Source organism: Macrotis lagotis, chromosome 7, assembly GCF_037893015.1.
Source record: "Macrotis lagotis isolate mMagLag1 chromosome 7, bilby.v1.9.chrom.fasta, whole genome shotgun sequence".
Classification (NCBI taxonomy): Eukaryota; Metazoa; Chordata; class Mammalia; order Peramelemorphia; family Peramelidae; genus Macrotis; species Macrotis lagotis.
Genome location: NC_133664.1, coordinates 183639097 through 183660322, shown reverse-complemented (window position 1 = coordinate 183660322; position 21226 = coordinate 183639097). Strand labels below are relative to the sequence as shown.

The 21226-nt window shown below is 36.8% G+C and overlaps 1 protein-coding gene across 6 annotated transcripts in view; it reads left to right on the top strand.

Moving 5' to 3' along the window:
• Window positions 1-7876, top strand: part of PFKFB3 (6-phosphofructo-2-kinase/fructose-2,6-biphosphatase 3) — a 102232-nt gene extending 94356 nt beyond the window's left edge. For 2 of the 6 annotated variants that reach the window (XM_074194185.1, XM_074194182.1), the window contains exons 11-16: window positions 840-969; window positions 1202-1264; window positions 1378-1442; window positions 3017-3184; window positions 4689-4711; window positions 7578-7876. In XM_074194185.1, the coding sequence (XP_074050286.1) occupies window positions 840-969; window positions 1202-1264; window positions 1378-1442; window positions 3017-3184; window positions 4689-4711; window positions 7578-7584 (456 nt within the window). In that variant the 3' untranslated portion in view covers window positions 7585-7876. Of the gene's footprint in view, window positions 1-839; window positions 970-1201; window positions 1265-1377; window positions 1443-3016; window positions 3241-4688; window positions 4712-7577 lie in introns of all 6 variants that reach the window. The other 4 variants (XR_012470145.1, XM_074194183.1, XM_074194184.1 and 1 more) reach the window with 4 other exon arrangements.
• The last annotated feature ends 13350 nt before the right edge of the window (window positions 7877-21226 follow it).

The following is a 21226-nucleotide window of genomic DNA, read 5'->3' as shown; positions in this document are numbered from 1 at the left end:
ATCAGACTAAAAGCTTTTAGTCTGTGCTTTGTATATAAGATTTATAGGCTTGTATGAGCTTAAAAGGGAAAGATGTTTATTCTTAACTTCATGTTCTCTAAATGGGCAGAAGGAAAGTTTTAGTGGATGGTGATTCCATTTTAAGCAAAATTGATAATACAAAAATCTGGCAGATTTGAAAAAAATCCAACTTTAACAATTTGCCTCTAGATTCTGGTTTTCTTGCAAGGCAATGGGATGTGACTTGCCCAAGATCACAAGCTATTAAGTGCCTGAGGCTGGATTTGAACTCAGGTCCACCTAACTCCAGGGCCGGTACTTTATCCACTGAGCCACCTAGCCTCCCTAGATTATGATATTTAAAAAAATCATCCCCACTTAGGTTTTATGTTATCTTTATTTCCAAATCTGTCAGTTTTCTGGGCATCACTCTAAAACACTGCAGTACAGATCTGCATCTGAGAAGGAAGGTTCTAGATAGGTTGTCCCTTCACTAATAAATTACATTCTCTTCCCTTTCAAAGGTTGGGAAGGAGTTGGTCTAGGTTCCTTGGGCAAGTTATCTCACAGGATCAGTCAACATGGGAAAGTCTGTGGACATTTTCCCCTCAGCAATAGAGCCAAGCAGGTTCTCCCCTCCCTCCCTCTTTGTGGGAAGCACAGAAACTTAAATCTAGACAGTATGAAAATTGAGCCCTCAAGAGATCCTACCTGAATAGGAATCTCTTGTACATCATCCTGGCAAGTGTTTGTTCGTTTAAGATGTAGTCTCCCCGTGTTTATAGCTCTTTGTTCTTGCCTTGGATGAAGCTTCTGAAAATATCCCTCTTGTCTTGCAGTCTTATCAAGATCTAGTTCAGCGCTTAGAACCAGTGATCATGGAGTTGGAGAGACAGGAGAATGTATTGGTGATTTGCCACCAAGCTGTCATGCGTTGCCTTTTGGCCTATTTTCTAGATAAGAGTGCAGGTATGTCCTATGTGTATGGGGGGGGGTTATACTTAAAAATATTTTATGTAGTACATATATATTTCATACTTTAGTTTAGCAATTTTCAGTTTAGCAATTTGGCTTTCTGTGAAATTCCTTGGCCATAAGCTAATTAAGCCATCTGGAACTTAAGTCATTTTGAGATGACTTGTTCTGAGACCAACTATGTATGGTACCATGATGGAGATCATGTCTGTTCTTCTTTCCTTAGATGAAATGCCGTATTTGAAGTGTCCCCTTCACACAGTATTGAAACTGACACCTGTGGCCTATGGTAAGTGGCTTTTTAGTGGCCAAAAGACCTTTTCCCCCATACCTTAAGACTTCTTGGTGGGATTTCCCTAAGCTAGACCTATATAATAAAAACATTTTATTTCTGTCTCTTAGGTTGCCGGGTGGAATCTATTTATTTGAATGTAGAAGCAGTAAACACACACCGGGAAAGATCAGAGGTGAGTATCAGCTCTGCTTTTGGGTCTACCCAAGAGTGTTTAGAAAGGAGTGGGAAGGAATTGGTCAATATTAAATTTATCTCCAAAAAAAGTCATCATTGTTTTGTGTATTTGGTGCTAATGTGTACTTGAGTTGGTCCTTGGGATAACTTTGTTTGAAATAGACTTGGGTGACTTTTTTCTTTTTTGTATATTAGACCTCTCATCTTCCCCCCCCACCCCCACCCCATCTGTGTTAATGATAGCACAATCTTTTCACATTTTATTTTCACCCATTTTTGACTTGAATTCAATGAAGATAAGGTTACATGGTTTTTTTTAATAGCTTCCTAGTCTCTTTCTTCAGATATATCTAGAATCAGTAGCAATAGCAAAAAGAGGGCACTAGAGAGAAATGGAAAGAATTGAAGAAAGCTTTTCCAAAATCATTAGTCCCCATCATTAGTACTCTGGACTTGGCTGAATTTTCCTTCATTGACATTTGAAAGTTAGATTGGATCCAGACCTGAATGAGTTTGAACCACTTTTTACATAAGTTTGTATGTAAGTCTATATAAGTTATTATGTAAGTCTATGGAGAAAAGAGAACTGCCCCCTGAACCAAGAAGTGCTTTGGTTTAAATAACATCTCTTGCCAATACTGTAGCATCTTGGGGCAAATCACTTAATCTCTTAGACTCTAAAGCAACTTTCTTAAGTTGCAAAGAAGGCTATTTCTAACATTGATAGATGTTGTCCTCTTCTTCCCTGGGAGTTTTCCTAATATGTGAAATTACAGGTCCAGTCCTTCTATCAATATATAATCCTTTTGCCAGGGATATGATTCAGATTCCCATTTCCTAGCAGGATATCTGTTGGTATATTTCTCATAGCAGACTTTTCCCTAAAAAAAAGTCTGTTCTATTTACTCAAAATACTGCCAACTCTGAATAAAATTAAAATACATGCTTTGAAGTTGGAAAAGCCATCCTACTAAAATTCTTAAATGAAGATCTTGGCTTGGACCAAGTGAGCATCTGCAGTTGTATGGCCACATTTTACCCTATTGTGGGTTTTTTTTTTCCTAGGCACAGTTAGGTTGAAGGCTAAGTTCCTGATTTTGGGCTAATGACCTGAAACCAGTTCCTGTCCCACAGTCAGAATCTGTACCATCCCAAATAGAGTAAGGTCTCTTTTTTTTAAAGACCTTATGGATGAAAATTCCATCCTTTCTTAGGCACTTATTCAGCCAGTTCATGGCTTGCTGAGTTCTGCCTCTTATCAGTATCATAGTCAACCCTTTATTGGCTCTGTTTACTTCCTATCCTAAGCCTGCAAAGGTTTAAGGAAAGATAACTTTTCTGGTGAGAAAAGTGTCCCTTAATGCTAGATTACCCAGGATCTTTGTTGGGTGCTATGAGCCTAAAAGGAGACAGATTTTTCCCCTTGCTAATGTATTTCTGACTTTTTCCTGGAAGAACTGAATCTTTTTTTGGGGGGGTGGGGCTATTGTTTCCTTCCTCACCCCTGCCCTTTTTTCTCCTTCAATTTTCCTCCATAACTGTCGCCTTCTCTTTTGTCTTTGTCTTGATTAGGAAGCAAAGAAGGGACCTAGCCCGCTCATGAGACGCAATAGCGTTACCCCACTAGCCAGCCCTGAACCCACCAAAAAGCCTCGCATCAACAGCTTTGAGGAGCATGTGGCTTCTACTTCTACTTCTACTTCCCTGCCCAGCTGCCTGTCCCGGGAGGTGTCCACGCAAGTTAGTTGACTCCTTTCTCCTGTCACTTGCCTAGAGAAGAGAATAATCCTCTTAAGGTTCAGTTGTTACCTTCTTTCTAATTGCCTTTCTGTAATCCCTTTTTAAGGGGAGAACACACAAGTCTTTTGTGTGCAATCCTCTGGAATAGGTAAATAGCATTTGGTATCTTCTCACTTGATGCCCAAGAACTGTTTAGATACCTGCCAGGTATCTAACCTGGCAGAATCAAGCAGGGCAGGAAACAAAGAAGGAATTAGTGCATCTGTACTCTTCACTCATGGAGAGATTAGGCTCTCATGGTGACCAGTTCTGTACTGGTCTGATTTAGTGGTGTCCTGGTTGTGTCTACCTGTTGGAGCATCACTGATCAAGACCATCTTTTCAGGCCAGTAGTGAGTGACATACTATTGCCAATGAATCAGTCTTGACTATGGCTTAGCAAACTAATCATCCCTGGCCTCTGATGGTTGGCCTTTGTGGGATGATGGGGTTAAGAGCTGTATTTTTAATGCAGGGTCCTATGTTGTTTTTCTTCCCTATAAGACAGCTTCTTAAAGCCATTTAAAAATCCTATGTAAATCTCTTCAGTAGGTAACAAGTCTTGGCAAATAGACCAAGTAGACCTCTTTGAGCTCAGTCCTTTTTTTCCCTATCCTTTCCTTGACCCCAGTCAAATCTTCAAAAGATTTCATGCTAAGATTTTTCTTAAGTCTGTGATTGAGAACAAGGTCTATATTTGATATGTTTCATGTTTTAAATTGAATTTTCTGCTTTGTTAGCTCTAGATTATCACTTTCAGCATTAATCCTCACCAAGCTCCCTGATTCCACCCCATTACAATGTGTATTTTTTTTACAAACTTTTTGCATCCTGTGAAAATGGTAGAGGGACTTGGAGAGGGAACAGGAATGGTATATTGAATTATTACTCCCATGGTGCCATGCTTGACCTTTGATCCCTGACTTAAGAGGACCTATCAGGGGTATGATATAGGTATATATATATATAAAAAGTACAGAAGATGAAATATTTTCTCTCTAAATTTGGTACTGTTTGTTTTTTATGGAGAGGCGTAGGGAGGCTATCTCCCCATCTTGTCCCATTCTAGTACCATCAACATGAGAAACTTTAACCACTCATAGCAGCTCAGGTTAATGTGGGGGTAGTTCATCTTAGGCAGCTTGTCATCTTAGGCAGCTTGTCGCCCCTCTGCTCACAGTGCCTCACAGACACTCCTTTCTCACTATTGCAGCTCAAAAATCCCAATGTAATCCCCCCAAAGTCTTAACAACAGCTCCCCTTCACTACTTTTTTTTTTTTAAAGGACATTGCATAGTTGTCTAGACATTTGGAATTACTAGCAATCAGTAGGGTGAACTTGAAGTTATAGGCTTATCTGGGCAGCAATAGAGTCTGCCATAATTGGGACCATTTCAAATCGGGTTTTGGTATCTTTCCCTTCATTTTCTACTGACCTCTCTCTCCACTTTTCTTCTCTCTGCAGCCTTTACTAGGGAAAGCCTGTTTGTAAGTATTTTTCTCTGAGCTATTTATAACCCTAACCCTCCCTCCCCCCAAAATACCCTTTATTTTCTTTTCTTTTTTTTTTTTTTACTACAGTTTGGGATGTGAATTGTGAGGCCTATAGGCCTCTGGGTGGGGGGAATTTTGAAGGGAAGAAAGATTTTTGAAAAGGTTGGGGCATCTGTATCAACTTATGATTGGCTTTATCCTAAAGCTTTATCAAAAAGCTTTGTTTTTGCTGCTAATCTTCCCTTTCCCATGTGGACTCTTGATTTCTATTTTGCAATTGGTGCTAACATTCACTGCCTAGGTCTGGATGGTTCCCAGCAGAGCATTAGACCATATTGCTTCCTATCTGTTAACCTGTTAAGCCTTAATAGTCAAGGTGTCATCCCATTGGTCCTGTTGGCATGGAGTATGTGAAAACAGCATTTCCAAGTTTAACCTTTAATCTCCTTTTTCTTGGGCCAGCAGGGAGATTCTGGTAGCCTGCCCTGGGAAGTTCAATATTTCTATAGCACCCTATTCATTTCTCCTTCCCTGTTTTCTTATTTAATGAGTCAGTTTGTTTTGTTTTCAAATGCAAAACTGAGCTTTTTTTGTCTGATAAATATAGAACACAGAATGTTCAGCCCTTTGAAAAATTTATTTTTTTGAATGTTATTTTATTAAAATACATGCAATCTTCATCTTTTTTGTTTATTTGTTTGTTTATTTGTTTGTTTCACATTTTTCTACCTTTCCCTCTTCTCCATGACTACCAGGAAACAGATATAGGTTGTGCATGAAAATCCTTTATTAGTCATGTTATAAAAGAAGAATAGTTGCTCATATAATATTGCTATTAAATCTATAGTCCTGGCTCTGCTCACTTCCCTCAGCATCAGTTCTTGATTTCTGCCAAACCCTGTTTTATTATAGAACAATACATTATACCATTCCCCAATTGATGGGCATCCCCTCATTTTCCAATTCTTTGTCCCTACAAAAAGAGCTGCTATGAATCTTGTTTTACATCTCTTTTAACAATGACCTTGATAACAGTAGGGACTATTTTTAGCTAAGCTTTGTGTTTGGACCCAGTTACAACCAGGACTTCTGCATCATTCTTTTTTCCAATCATTTGCTTAATGAAGCAAAGTAGGGTATCTCTGGTATTTTTCAAATATTGTAAATCATTTCAAATAATTGTAAAAGGAAGTAGACTAAAAGATTTTCTTATGTTTTTTTTTCCTTCAAACTGTTAGATGTTCTCAGTTTTCTCCTTACTAACTTTTGAATAGGGAAAATGCTTAGGGCATCCCCTGCATCTTGAGTGGCAGCATTTTGATTTGAGGACTACATCTTTGTATCTTAAGATAGGATTCTAGGTTCATACAATAGGCATCTGAATCATTCCCCTTGTCTCTCTCTTTCCCCAGAGATGCTTTGGTAGTAACCAAATTGTAAAAATTACTTTTGTCTTTCTGGACTTTCATTTCTTCATTTCCCTTGTATCTTTAAGCCTAGCATAGTCTTGAAGTTTGAGAATTGACCCAGAATTGACCTTACCTTCAAGGGAAATTGCCATGTTTAGGTCATCTAAGATGAACTCTCAAGCCTAGTCATGTAGTTTTGGGTCTTGAGATTTATCTGATTCTATTCTCAATCCTAAATGGATAGAATACAAAGTCACTTGGCTTCTACTGGATTGGAAGGTGATCTATATTTTGAACTAAGAAAATTGCCTTTACCTCAGGGTTTTTTGTTTTTTTTGACTACTAAGCTAGGCTCAAAGTTAGAACTGTCAGAAGTAGCTAGTTTCCTTATCACCTGCCCCCTTCTCCTTTAAAAAAAAACAACCTTAATGAAAGGAGACTGAGTGTCTTAGGGAGTAGCCTTAGGTTTCTTTGTTTTTGATACCCTTTCAATAAGGAAAAGAAGAGATTGACTGGGTGGAAGTGACTCTTGCTAAGCTTTAGGACAATCTATTTGTTTAATGTTGAATGTTAGGGGTGTAGTGGATAAATCACCAGCCTTGGAGTCAGGAGTACCTGGGTTCAAATCCTGTCTCAGACACTTAATAATTACCTAGTTGTGTGGCCTTGGGCAAGCCACTTAACCCCATTTGCCTTGCAAAAACCTAAAAAAACCCCATATTTGAATGTAGTTATTCTTTTATTCTGTATATTATTTCATATATTCTGAGAAAGAGTCTGTGAAAAGGACTCTTGTAAAAACAGAGTTTTGTGTGGCAAAGATGTTTCTCATTAAAATTGATACATAAATCTTAATAGTTTAGGTCCCTAGCTGAAGTGCCTCTGAAGTACATTTTATTCTTCTTGTTTCTCCCAGGCATTGTCACTGACTTTCAGGACAGATAACCTTCCATTGTAGGCATTCATTCCCAAATTCATAAAATTTTGCCCTATAGTCTAAGTTTGTTTCAGATACTTTTGGCTATTTTAACATTCTAGTGCTCCTCCCAGCCAAATTGTAAGCATAGCTTTGGGTAGGGAAAACTTAACCATGTGCAAAATACCCACTGAACCACTAAGTAACATTAGGGGAGAAATTTTCCTTTAGAGCAACCAGTCTTTGAACAAACACACTCCCTCCAGAGAATCTTTTAGTTATTTTTAACTCTTTCTCGCCCCCCCCATCATGTTTTTGACTTTATAGTGTTGATAATAAAATTACATTGGCTCCCTGGGATGCCCATCTTTGGGCCTACTTTGCCAACCGATGCTCCACAGGGTTATGTTTCATGGCTGTTTTCTGTGTGCATGTGTGTGTGGGTCTTACCTGCATGATGAATCTTGGGTTTTGGTGGGGGGAGCTTTAGTAGAAATGGAACTAATTCTTTCTTTTTTCTTCCCCTTCAAAACAGAACCTGAATAGCTCCTAGGACCATTTTGACTCTTCCTGGAACTCTGAAACAAACAAAACCAGTTGCATTCCATTGCCATTTCTGAAGCTTGACTTGTGCTCTTCCATTTAACCTGAGACCCAGATAATCCCAGCTGCTTCTTCCATGAATTGACCAAACTGTTGGAGTGACTGTCGACTTTATCAAATGAAGATTCTGTAATCTTGACTCCAATCGGTCCAGTTATCTTGTGGTCTTAAAGGCAATGTATAGCCCTCCTAGTGTAAAGAATCCATCATTGCCTGTTTTTACTTATGTTTCTCATCATCCCATTCTTCATTTTCAATAGATGTCTGTTGCAATCTATCTGGAACAGCTTTGGAAGTGTGGGGAGGAGAAAATTAGCTAAGAAGGGAATGTCTCTACTTCTTCTCCCTTTTTACCTTTTTCACAATGGCAAGTCAGAATTTAATGTTACAGGAAAATTCAAGATGATTGACCTACAGAAACCATCTGCTTTTTGTCTTGGCCTCTGAAGAGTAGAATCAGTGGCTTGGAGAACTCTTGAGTCAAATCTACCTTTTTGACTAAAGCAAAGAAATTATTCTCCTTCGTATGTTTAGTCAGCCTCTCTGGTCTTTCTCCAAGCATAATGTGAGAAGGGGCACACATCACCTCTTGCAGAGGGGTGTTTTTCTGACTGGAAAGATACCATTCTCTTTTGAACTGTGCAGTGGAAGCAGGATGAGAAATCTGTACCTTTGCCCCCTGAAACTTGGGTTATATATCGTTAGAGCTGTGGGGATTATGAAAGAAGCACGATGAACTGGGGAATGATGGACTGGGCAAGGGTTAGGAACCATCCAAAGGGCGGCAAGACTTGTTTCCTGAAGAGTTGTGGAACATTGAATTGAGACATTAGTAGATGACCCTGGAAATTTGAGAGAGGAGATCCTCTCCAGGATTCTCTTATCCTCTTTGAACTGACCAAAATAGACAGTATAAGGAAGAAGAGAGCCTGGTATGGGTTCAATATTTAAGCAGGTGCTAAGGAAAGAGGAAATGTGGATGTGACGTCATTACTGTTTGGAGTGCAGAACATGAGGAAGACTTCCCTAAGACAGTTTTTTCTTCTTTGCCCATACTCCAAGTAAGAACAGAGAAAGGAGCCCATATGGAGAATTGTGTGTATTTCCTTCAAGGAGGAAGCAAAAATAGGTGGGCAGAGGAATGAGAGACCACAGTGCCTCATACTTTAATCAATAAAACATTTTTTAAGCACCTAATGCAATTGTGCTAAAGGACTGGTATTATAAAAAGAGGCAAAAAAGACAGATCCTGCCCTCAGGAAAGTTAGTTTTTAGGTGCTCAGAATTGTTCCTCTGTCTCAAACCCAAATCATCAGTGGGGGGCTCTTCAAAGACAGTTCATTGACAAGTAGACATGCACACAGATTTGTCATAAGCCATCTCCCCTCCCCCCCTTTTTTGAGAGTGTCAACCATTCTCCTTTTCTTGTAGATGTGTAAGCAACAATACATGTTTATGTGTGAAACATAATTTTGGACTCACTTTGCTGGTAATCTGTTTCTTGAACTCAGTTCTGTTTTTAATTGACAGAAAGGAGCAAAGAATAGAATTTTTTTTTAATTTAAAAACAAGCTAGCTTTACCTAATTAGAGGATTTTAATATGGAAAGAGTGAGGAGGATGAGTATAACCAGACTGAAGCTACTTATATTAGAAGCTAGAAGTAGTAGTAATTGTAGTAGCAGAAACTACACTGAAACATTTCATTAAGGGATGTGCTTGATGCACAGTGGGGGAGGTCTTGCTGGGACTACTGACTTTTATTTTTACCTTACTGGTTGCACTGGAAACCAGTTTTTCTGAACTTTATATATTTGTTGGGGGGGGGGGACAGCTGTTTTTTTTTTCCCCTTTTCTATCCTGAGAATGACAATTCTTTATATGAATTTAGGAGGGGGAGAAGCTGAACCACATCCATGATACTGTTTTTATTTGTAATACTTGAAGTTTATTTTTTTAATATTATTTTGATAGCAAAATGCTATTTATTTATTTAATGTGTATGATGGTGCAGAGAGATGTTTGGGGGTTGGGAGGGTTTTTTCCCCCCTGAACTTGAGACTTAAAGTGTGTTATGTTCAGAGAGAAAGACAATGAGATGTTTAGGGTTGGGGAGGGTTTTTTTTCCTGAACTTGTGACTTATTAGGTGTGCTTTATGTTTGTCTTAATCACCTGGGATAAAACTCTGCTGGCTTGTAAACAGGGTATGCCTTTCAGAAATTTGTATATTTTGCAGCTGCTAGACAAATAAAATCTTGTTAAAGTATACTGTGGAATACATATGATTTTCATTTGAAAAAGCTTGTTTTGTCATTATTTTAAATAGCACTCATGCTGTACTGAAATGCCAGACCTGATAAGGTTTCTCTTGGAGCAGTATTGTTACAAAAATATAACATTGAATTCAGTATTAAGGACTTACACACTTAAGTTCAAATATTCTTATTTATACTGTTAAATAGGGTCGATTTCATACTTTCTGATTCCTAAATATAAGGATCCTGATAATGTTTCTCTTGGAGCAGTATTGTTACAAAAATATAACATTGAATTCAGTATTAAGGACTTACACGCTTAAGTTCAAATATTCTTATTTATACTGTTAAATAGGGTCGATTTCATACTTTCTGATTCCTAAATATAAGGATCCTGATAATGTTTCTCTTGGAGCAGTATTGTTACAAAAATATAACATTGAATATAACATTGAATTCAGTATTAAGGACTTACACGCTTAAGTTCAAATATTCTTATTTATACTGTTAAATAGGGTCGATTTCATACATTCTGATTCCTAAATATAAGGATCCAATTTCTTGGTTTTTTGGCAAGGCATACCATCTGCAAAATTTTGTTTCCTCATTGCCTAGTCTAATTCCTTCAATTTCACTTTTTCCTTTCTTTTTGCTATAGCTAGTATTTTTTGGTACAATATTGTATAGTATTGATAATAACAGGCATCCTTGATCTTATTGGAAAGGTTTCTAGTTTTTCCCTATTCAACATCTCCTTCCTTTCTTCTAGTCTTAGCTAAAGTTCTACCTTCTGCAAAAAGTCTGGTTCCTCTTCATATTCATGCTATCCCTTTGAGATTACTCACAATTTACCTTTATGTGGCTTATTTGCGCATAGATGTTTGCATGTTGTCTCCCTCTTTCCCTCATTAGATTGAGCTCTTTGGGATAAGGGACTATTCACCTTTCTTCCCTTGTATCCCCAATACTTTTAACACATCTCTGAGGTTGAAATATCCCATTTCACAAATGGAGAAACTGAGGCTGAGAAACTAAATGACTTACCTTATGGTCACACAGCTAGTGTCTCAGGAAAAATTTGAACCCAGATCATCTTTGCTGAGGCCAAAACTTTATTTGCTCTATGACATTGCCTTTCATCATGGGGTATCCCTTTAACCCTCCAGAAGAACTGAATGATGACTTATTTTGTCTCAAGTCCCATAGCTAAGAGGTGAAATAAACCCATTTGAAAGTCTCAGACCATCCCCTCTTCCACAGAGAAAATAGAGAAATTTTAGTCCATTCCTACTTTTGAGATGGTTGTTTCTATTCCATTCCATGAAAATGAATTGTCAACCCATAGACCTATTATATAGTATTTCATTTATAAATTGATTTATATAATTTTGTCATTTTAGTGCAGTTATAAACTTGAGAGTTGTCTGAATTTTTATTCAAAGGTGACAAGGTGCTGAAAAGGTTTGATACTAAAAAGACCTTTTTAATACTAAAAACTTGATATTAAAATGCCTTCACCTTTTTCCTTCAGATTCATATCTTTTCATTTTTCAAGTTCTATCAGATGAATGTGGGAATACATGAATAGGAACAACAAATTACTGGGAGTTAGTGGGGAGTTGGTCATTTTCACAAGAATTTCTGAGAAAATTGCAAAACTAGCAGAAATCATCTACAAAAAAAAGTCGTAGGTGCCAGACTTGAAAGTGAAAGGTCATATCCCTTTTGTAATAATGTTGAAAGGGAGAGTTAATAAGTAAATAAGGGATAGAGATCACAAAAGACAAACTAGAAAATTAGGATTGCATAAAATTAAACCCTTTTTGCAGTGAGGAAATCAGTGAAGAAAGAAGATATACCTATTGGGAAATCTGTTTGCATCAGATATTCCTGATAGAAGTTCACTATGTAAAATAGGCAATGAATTGATGTAGATAACATTCCTTGATAGGTAAGGTTCAAGGGATATGAACAGTTTTCTAAAGAACAATTGTAAACTCTTAACAATTTGAAAGCATGCTCTCTAAATCACTAATAGAGAAATGCAAATCTAAATCACTCTGAGACAGCTAAGTGGTAGAGTAGTTGACCTGTTGGGCCTGGAATCAGAAAGATCTTGAGTTCAAATTCAGCTTCACATATTTACTTGCTGTGTGACCTTGGACAAGTCACTTAATCTCTGCATGTTTTCTCAACTGTAAAGATAATAGCACCTATATTGCAGGGTCATTTTGAGAATCAAATGAAGATAATTATAAAGTGTTTAGTACAGTGCCTTATTTCCTTTTCCCTTTTACTCCTACTCTGCAAATTTGTAAAGTTGGGGAAAAATTGAAATAATCCATGAAGGTAAGTACACCAATGCCCTTGTTATCACACTCATAAATTCATCCAACTTTTCTTGATACCAGTGTGAAATCTTGCCAGAAAAATGACTAAATTGTCCATGCCTTATTAGCCAGAGATACTGTTACTGAGCATATATATCCCAAGAAAGTCAAACACGAAACAAAGTCTGAAATATTCATTAACCTTTGTTTAGTTGTTCAGTTGTATCCCACTCTTTGTGGCTCTAATGGACCAAAGTACTCCAGGCCCTTCTTTAAACATTTTAATGCCAAACATGGGCTTTTCTTGGCAAAGATACCAGAGTGGTTTGCCATCTTCTCCAGTGGCTCATCTTTTGTCAGAGCTCTAAACTATGACCTGCACTGTGTAGTTATGTTGACTTTGCAAACCCCTCAGCTATGATAAGGCAGTGATCCAAGTGGGGGGAAATATTCATAACAGGGTACTTTATAGTAGCAACGAACGGAAACTTGCTTGTCAATAGGAGAAAATGTCATAAAATATCAATTCAAAGAAAACACTGAGTATAACCCCCCCAAAAAAAAACAAACAACCCAAAGATGGGAGGAAAGAAAACTTCCAAAGAAACTTAGGAAACAGATAAATAGCAATCAATAAATCAGTGAAGAAGTATATAATGAGCCTGTGTGCTAGGCCGAATGCTGAGGCTAGAAAGAAAAAAATAAACCCGTACCTGCCTCAAGGAGTTTACTTTCAATAAGGGAAATGATATGTTAACATATGAGCTAGGTAAACAGTGGATGATGGAGTGTTGTCCTGAGAGTCAGGAAATGAATTCATATTCTGCTTCAATTCTGACTCTGTAAGTAATTTGACACCTGAGCCTCAATTTTCTCATCTGTTAAATGGGGATAATAGTACCTTCTTTCCAAAGTTATTGAGATTATTAAGGCTTTAATGATATCTATCACAGGTAAAGTGCTTTTGTAAACCTTAAAGCTTTATGTAATTGATATAATATATAAGTGATATATACTAAATACAAAGCATAAAGGAAATGAATTAAATACAAAGTATTTTGTAAATACAAAGTATAAATAAATATGTGTATATGCAAATAAGTGAATACAAGGTAATAGACACTGAATTATTAGGGAAGAATGCTTTACAAAGTATCTCATATAGTAACTGTTTTGATTGTTTTTGCATAATTAAGAGTAATTGAGAGGGGAGACAGAAGACTTTCCCACTATCCCTAGAAATGACTATGAGTAAAGACAAAAGGCATCAATTATACATTAAAAACCTATAAAATGAATAAAGTGAGGGAGAAGACACAAAGTAAATTACTATTGAAGCATTTTGTAATTTCTGAAGGAGAGTAAAATTTGTTAGATATATTTGGTCCTCAGGAGATGGAATAGGACTGTGGCAGGCATTGTACAGATGAGCACACTGGATGTACCTCCAAGAATAGCAGCTGGTTTAATCATAGATAGGTCAGGGAAAACAACTGTGCTACAAAAGAATCAATGAGGCATGAACCTCAGGCAAAGAAAAACATTGCTCATTAACTCTTCTCCCTCTTTCCCAGAGCCCTGTAGAATGTATATATTTCATTTGCTTGATGTAGGTTATTTCCAGATTTTGTGTCATTGTTCCATAGAATTTATAATGTGGTATGTATGTGATGTAATTCTGAAAAGGATATTTATGAATGGCTTCTATATGTGGTGTCCTTGTAATTCTATATGTGACAAGATGAAAAATTGGGAAGAAAAAAGCAAGCATTTTTAAAAGTTTTGTTTTATATTTGTTATGTTTTAAGTGTGAAGGTAATGGAGATTATAGATAAGCAAGAAACCAAAAAGATTGTGGAAATGATAAACAAAACTAAAACCTGGGTCTTTACAGAGATTAACAAAAATGCTAAACCTTTTGGCAACATGATTAAAAAGAAGACAGCAGAAATCTGGTCAACAAAATAGCTAATGAATGTGGTGAAATCAGCAGAAGAAATGAAAAAGAGTGATTGAAACATTCCATAGCTAACAAAACTGAGAACACAAAAGAACTAAAGAATATCTTCAAAAATAAAACAAGTCCAAATCCTTAGACCAAAGAAAGATCTTAAATAATCCAGATAAAGAAAGAGAGCTACCAAAGAAAAGAACTTAGTATTCCAGATGAATTCAGAGGAGAATACTATTCAATTTTTAAAGAATAATTGTCAATATTATACGAATTAATCTTAAAATTGCCAAACTTTTATTTTGAAACAAATATAGTCCTAGTACCTAAACTGAGTAAGGATAAAACCAGAAGAATTATATTCACATCATTAATGAACATTTTAAAATTTTAGATAAAATTCTGTCAAATAGACTTCAGCAATTAATTCAAGGACTTATTCATTATGATCAAATTCATTTTATATTAGGAATTCAAGGATGGCTCAACATTGTGATACTTGTTTCATAATCATGTTAAAAAGAAAAACATCCCAAATCACATGATTATCTAGATCAATAGAAACAAAGTCTCTGATAAAATACAATATTCATGGGGCAACTAGGGCAGCTAAAGCACCAACCCTGGAATCAGAAGGACCTGAGTTCAAATCTAGCCTCAGACAATTATCTAGCTGTGTGATTTTGGACAAATCACTTAATCTCATCACTTTGCAAAAACCAATATATATATATGTATGTACAACATTCACTTATGCTAAAAATTCTACAAAATAATAGACACAACGGAATCTTTTAAAAAAATAAATTATCTATCTAAAACTCAAAAGATCAATAACACTGGGGATATACTAGAACTATCCCAATAAGTAGTAAGCAAAGATACCTACTCTCTCCTGTATTATTAGATATAATTCTGAAAATATTAGCAATAGCAATAAAAGGAAAGGAAAAAAGTTATCACAGCAGGAATAAAACCATCCTTATTTGTTGATGAGATGATGTTTCATTAGAAAATTCTAGAGAATAACTAATGATGCTAATTGAGATAATAGCTTCAACTAAGTTTCAGGCTACACAATCAACATCATTTCTACATAATTAAAAAAAAGAAAATCCAAAAAGCAGTAATTGGGGGGGGATTTAAAAATAGTTAAAAAGTCATAAAGTATTTGGGGGGGAGCAGGTCAATCTACCAAAGCAGATAAAGTGTTTTTATAGAGTCTGTCAATATATGGGCAGGTAGGTGGCAAGGTGGGTAGAGCACTCATCCTGGAGTCAGGAAGATTCATCATCCTGATTTCATATCTATCCTCAGACACTTACTAGTTATGTGACCCTGAACAAGTCACTTAAAGTGTTTTCTTGAGTTTCCTCAAATGTAAAATGATCTGGAGAAGGAAATGACAAATCACTCTTAGTATTTTTGCCAAGAAAAGCCCAAATAGGGTTACAAAAAATGAACATGACTGAAAACAACTGGACAATAATTGTAAAAGATATTTAAAGAAAAACAGAACAATTTAAATAACTGGAAGAATATTCAGTACTTATAGTTGGACCATGCCAATAGAATAAGCATAACAACAGTACCAAAGTTAACTTGCAGTTCTAATGCTATACCAATCAAACTATTGAAGAGTTATTTACAGAACCCTATAAAATAACAAAATTCATTTGGAGAAACAGAAACTCTAGACTATTAAGGGAAATAATGGAAAAAAGTAGCAATGCAGGGGGTATCAACTGGGTGAAACCCACCCCTCACTTTCAGAGGATTCCAAAGCAGAAACATTTCATTAGGAGGCAGTTCAAACACCAGTGCTGAGTCTCCTCTCCTACAATATAAAAGGTACAAAAAAAGCCTGTAACCCAGGAGAGGCAGAGGAGATTTATGCTTGAAAACCACAAAGGGGGAGATTTTGGGGAGGAGTTGGAAAAAGAATGGACAAACTTTCCCAAGAACAGGTGGACATAGAAGCAGGATATTGTGCAAGAAGAGTTGACTGCAAGGCTAGTTTGAGCCAGTTTGCAGGGCTACAGCTTGGCAAGGTCAGCCAGCGAACACTATAAAAGGTATCTAGGAGTGAGCATTATTGGCTCATTGCAGGCACCTATTTGGGTCTTTTCGGCAAACTGGCTTACTCTGTACCCAGTGCATCTACCTGATAAGGTAACTTATAGAAAACATATATTAATCTCAAGGGCATTGCCCCAGAAGAATAGTGCTTCTGGATCTTATTCCATATTATAATGTAATATTAATCAAAACCATTTTGTGTTGGTTAAAATATTGAGAAAGAAATCAGTGGAGCAGGAAGAATCAGAAATAGAACTCAATGACTAAGTACTTGGTAAGCTAGAAAAAGTAAATTATTTAGGAAAGAACTCCCTATTGTTAAAAAATCACCAGGAAAATAGAAAATATTTCTGACAGAATCTAAGTTTAAACCACCATCTTATCATATAGTTCACAGTAGATTCAAAATGAATATGTGATTTTAATATTAAAGATCATATAATTAAAAGTTAGCAGAGAAGTGTATCATAAACACCTTTTTACAAAATTTTATTTCATCTTCAATTCATAAAATGAAACAAGCATTTCTATAACACATATAATAAGAGATTATTGCACATGAAACTGGGAATCTGTCATGTACAACTTGCTATTCCCTCTAAATAAATAATAAATTTATCATGTAAACTTTTTTCCTTTTTCTCCCTCCTCCCCACCTTAGAGATGGCTGCCATTAGACACAAATACATATTTATCTTTCTATCTATCTATTTATCTGTCTATACACATGTAATGTAAAAATTGTTCTTTTATACTTCTATTTATCAGTTCTTTCTCTGGATGCAGATAGCATCTTTCTTCATATATGTTCTTTATTTTTAATTTAAATAAAAACTATAAAAGTCAAAATGACTTAATTACTCAGAATCACTCCAATCTGTGTTCAGATACCATCAGCTCTGTCTTTGGGATGGAATGCATTCTTTATCATAAGTCCATCAGAGAAATTGCTTCAATATTTTTTCCTCACAGTTGTTATTATCAGCTCTATTCCCCCCAACCCATTATTCCTCCTCACTCCATTTATTCTATTCTCTCTCTCCTTACACCCTGTCCCTGCTCAGAAGTGTGTTTTATCTGATTACCATCTCCCATGATCATCCCTCTCTTCTATCACCTACTACCCACCTACTACCTATCTAGGGTAAGATATATTTCTAGATACTATTGAATGTGTATGATATTTCCTCTCTGAGTCACTTCCAATGAGAATGAAGGCTCTCTGATTCCCCCTCACCTTCCCCTCCCCTCCACTCTATTGCAAAAGCTTTTTCTTGTCTCTTATGTGAAATATCTTAGCTTATTCTACATCTCCTTGCCCTTTCTCCCAGTACCTTTCTCTCTCATTAACTCCATCTTTATAAGATAATAGATCCTCCTATTTAACTCCCTCTGGTGCTTCTTCTAACTTTTCTAAAGAATGAGGAGGTTCATATGAGTTATCAGTAACATCTTCCCTTGCAGGAATACAAACAGTTCAACATCATTAAATCCCTCATAATTTGCCCTTCCCATCCACCCTCTTTATGTTTTGCCTCTGTTTTTTTGTTTTTTTTTTACAAGGCAATGGGGTTAAGTGGCTTACCCAAGACCACACACATATTAAGTGTCTGAGGTTGGATTTGAACTCAGGTACTCCTGACTCCAGGGCCGGTGCTCTGTCCACTGCACCACCTAGCCGCCCCTTGCCTCTGTTCTGTACTTAGAGATCAAACTTTCTGTTTAGCTCTGGTCATTTCAACAGGAAAGTTTGAAAGTCCCATTTCATTAAAAGTCCATCTTTTCCCCTGAAGAGTATGTTCAGTTTTGCTAGGTTGTTGATTGTCAGTTATAATCCAAGCTCTTTTTTCTTCTGGAATATCATATTCCAAGCCATACAAACTCTTAATGTAGATTCTGCCAAATCCTTTGTAATCCTACCTGTAGTGCCATGGTATTTAAATTGTTTTTTTCTGGCTTCTTGAAATATTTTCTCTTTGACTTGGGAGTCCTGGAATTTGTCTATAATATTCCTGGGAGTTTTTATTTTGGTATCTTTCAGGAGATGAGTGGTTGGTTTCCCTAAATTTCTATTTTACCTTCTGCTTCTAGAATATCAGGGCAATTTTCCTGGAGAATTTCTTGAAAAATGAAGTCTAGGCTCTTTTCCTGGTTATGACTTTCAGGTAGTCCAATATTTTTAAAATTGTCTCTTCTGGATCTGTTTTCCAGGTCAGTTTTTTTTTTCAATGAGTTATTTCACATTTTCTCTAATTTTTCATTCTTTTGGTTTTGTTTTATTATATCTTGATTTCTCACAAAGTCATTAGCTTTCCTTAGCTCCATGCCATACATTTGAAGGAGTTTTTCCTTCAGAGAACTTTTTTTTAAGGTTTTTACAAGGCAATGGGGTTAAGTGGCTTGCCCAAGGCCACATAGCTAGGTAATTATTAAGTGTCTGAGGCCAGATTTGAACTCAAGTACTCGTGACTCCAGGGTCGGTACTCTATCCACTGTACCACCTAGCTGGTCCCTAGAGAGCTTTTTTTTAATCTCCTTTTCCATCTGACCAATTCTGCCTTTTAAGGTATTCTTCTCCTCATTGACTTTTAGACTGCTTTTTCCCACTTGTCCTAAAATGTTATTTTCTTCAGTAGTTTTTGGTATCTCCTTCATCAAGCTGTTGACTTAATTTTCTTGATTTTTCTGCATCACTTTTATTTCTCTTCCCAATTTTCCCTCTATTTCCTTTATTTGAATTCAAAATAATTTTTTGAGCTCTTCCATAGCCTGAGACCAATTCATATTTTTCTTGGAGCTTTTTGGATACAGAAGCTTGGACTTTGTTATGTTCTGAGTGTATATTTTGATCCTCTATGGGACCAAAGTAATTGTTTATGGTCAGATTCTTTGCTCATTTCTCTAGCCTATGACCTGATTTTAACTCTTTGTTAAGGTGAAGCTCTGCTTCCAGGGTGGAGGGCACACTTTCCTAAGCCTTTGAGGGATACCCCACCCAGGGACCTCAATTCCTTCATTGTCTTATGAGAAGCTCTGACTGCTCTTCTGATCTCTGTTCTGGTCTGTGGTCCCAAGCACTCTGTCTGCCCTGGAGTTGTGAGCTGGAGCCCTTGGATCTGAGTATAGACAAAGCAGCAGAATCCTACCCCAGGGATAGCAGAGAGACCTTCAGTCTCTTCTGACCCCCTAATTGTCAGTAAGCTGAGTGCTCCGGAAGCAGCTGCTGGTGGCTCCACATATTCCTGGGGAGTGGGGAGGGAAGGGGGCTGCACTGAGGCCTGTACTTGCCTTGGCTCTGCCCTCACTCTGGAAGGGCAGAATTTTCCTGAAACTTCCCTACTGCTGAACCCAAGTACTTCCAGGGACCCAGACACCCTACAGGCTGTTACTGGAAGGCTGGAACTGATTCACCCCAGCACAGTGCAACTGGACTGCACTGTGGCCCTTTCCAACCCCAGTGGAACAGACCCTTCCCTCAGATCTTTCAAGTAGTTAGGCCAGAAAACTGTCTTTCTGTGGATTCTGCCAACTCTAAAATTTTGTTAGTCATAATTTGGAGTGGTCTGGGGGAGAATTGCTGGGATTTCCTGATTCCACTCTGCCCCTCTCAAAGGTCACAGTATTGCTGATACTATATACAGTGTTCTCTGAGTATGATAATATATTCTTAACCAACATTAGAAGAAAAAAACAAAAGATAAAATATATGTAGTGTAGGAGAATTTGGATGAAGATCATTAGAGCCATTCAAGGATAATAGTTAATAACTCTTTCACTATTCTTAAGGTGAATAGGAGAAGATACCAACAGGAAATAATCATCTTGTGCTGCTTTCATTGCCCCATGGCTAAGAGTGGCAAAGCAGTGGTGTGGTTTCTGAATGTGAAAATGTGAAATGGCTTTCTCACTTTAATCAGGGGCCCAGAACTCCTCAAGGCCCAAACTGATAATAGGTTTAGGCAAAGAGTCACTTGATACAAATATTAGAATGTAGTCAGTACTAGTAGAATATTAGTAGTATAAGTAAAATGAAATTTTCTAAATTGTCTAAAAAGGAATGAGCAAAGAGGAACAAAGACTTGGGTGATTTAACTTCAGCAATAAGAATCCTGGGGGGGGTGCACTAATGTCTGGTTTTGAGGTTATTAACTTTGGCATAATGCATCCTGGGTGCTTGAGATCATACCAGTCAGATTAGTTTTCATTGTTTCACAATAGATAATTGATTACATGAAGCTGAAATACGATGCATCTAGGATAGGAAGGGGAGTGGTTGAAAGGGGAAAAAAGACTTTCTACAAAATTTCTCAGATAAGACACACATACATATGTATCTATATATACATAAACATATATGTATATATACACATGAGTATCCGTTTATATATGAATATAGGATATCAAAAGCCTTAGTACAGCTCCACCTTTAAAGTTTAAAAAGACTTAAAAGGACTGTACTAAAAGGCTTTGGGGACACTCCATATTAAAAAAACAAAAGTAACAGATAAGCAGTCAAGGGGATAACCAAAATAAAGAACTGCAAATTTTTGACAAATGTTTGAAAAAAATGGGGCAGCAGTGGATAGAGTACCAGGTCTGGAGTCAGGAAGACTATCTTAAAGAACTGTAAGAAATGATGTATGTGATGAATATGGAGAAGTAAAGTCAAGAAAACAATCTATAGGGGCAGCTAGGTGGTACAGTGGATAGAGCAAAAAAAAAGGGAATATCAAATAATAATGAATAAGCATGGCAGGAGACAAATGAGAAGACAGCCTTAACCCACTCCTTTTCTCAGCAAATGTGAGAAAAAACTGTGATAACAATGAACTGAAATTCAAAAAAAGGGGGTTGGCAGTATAAGAGAAATGAATTTGATATTTATCTTGGGTTCCTCCATATTCTTTGAAGGCCTTGGTGCAGAAAGATGCTGCAGAAATAGATTGCTACAAAGGGAAGAGCATAT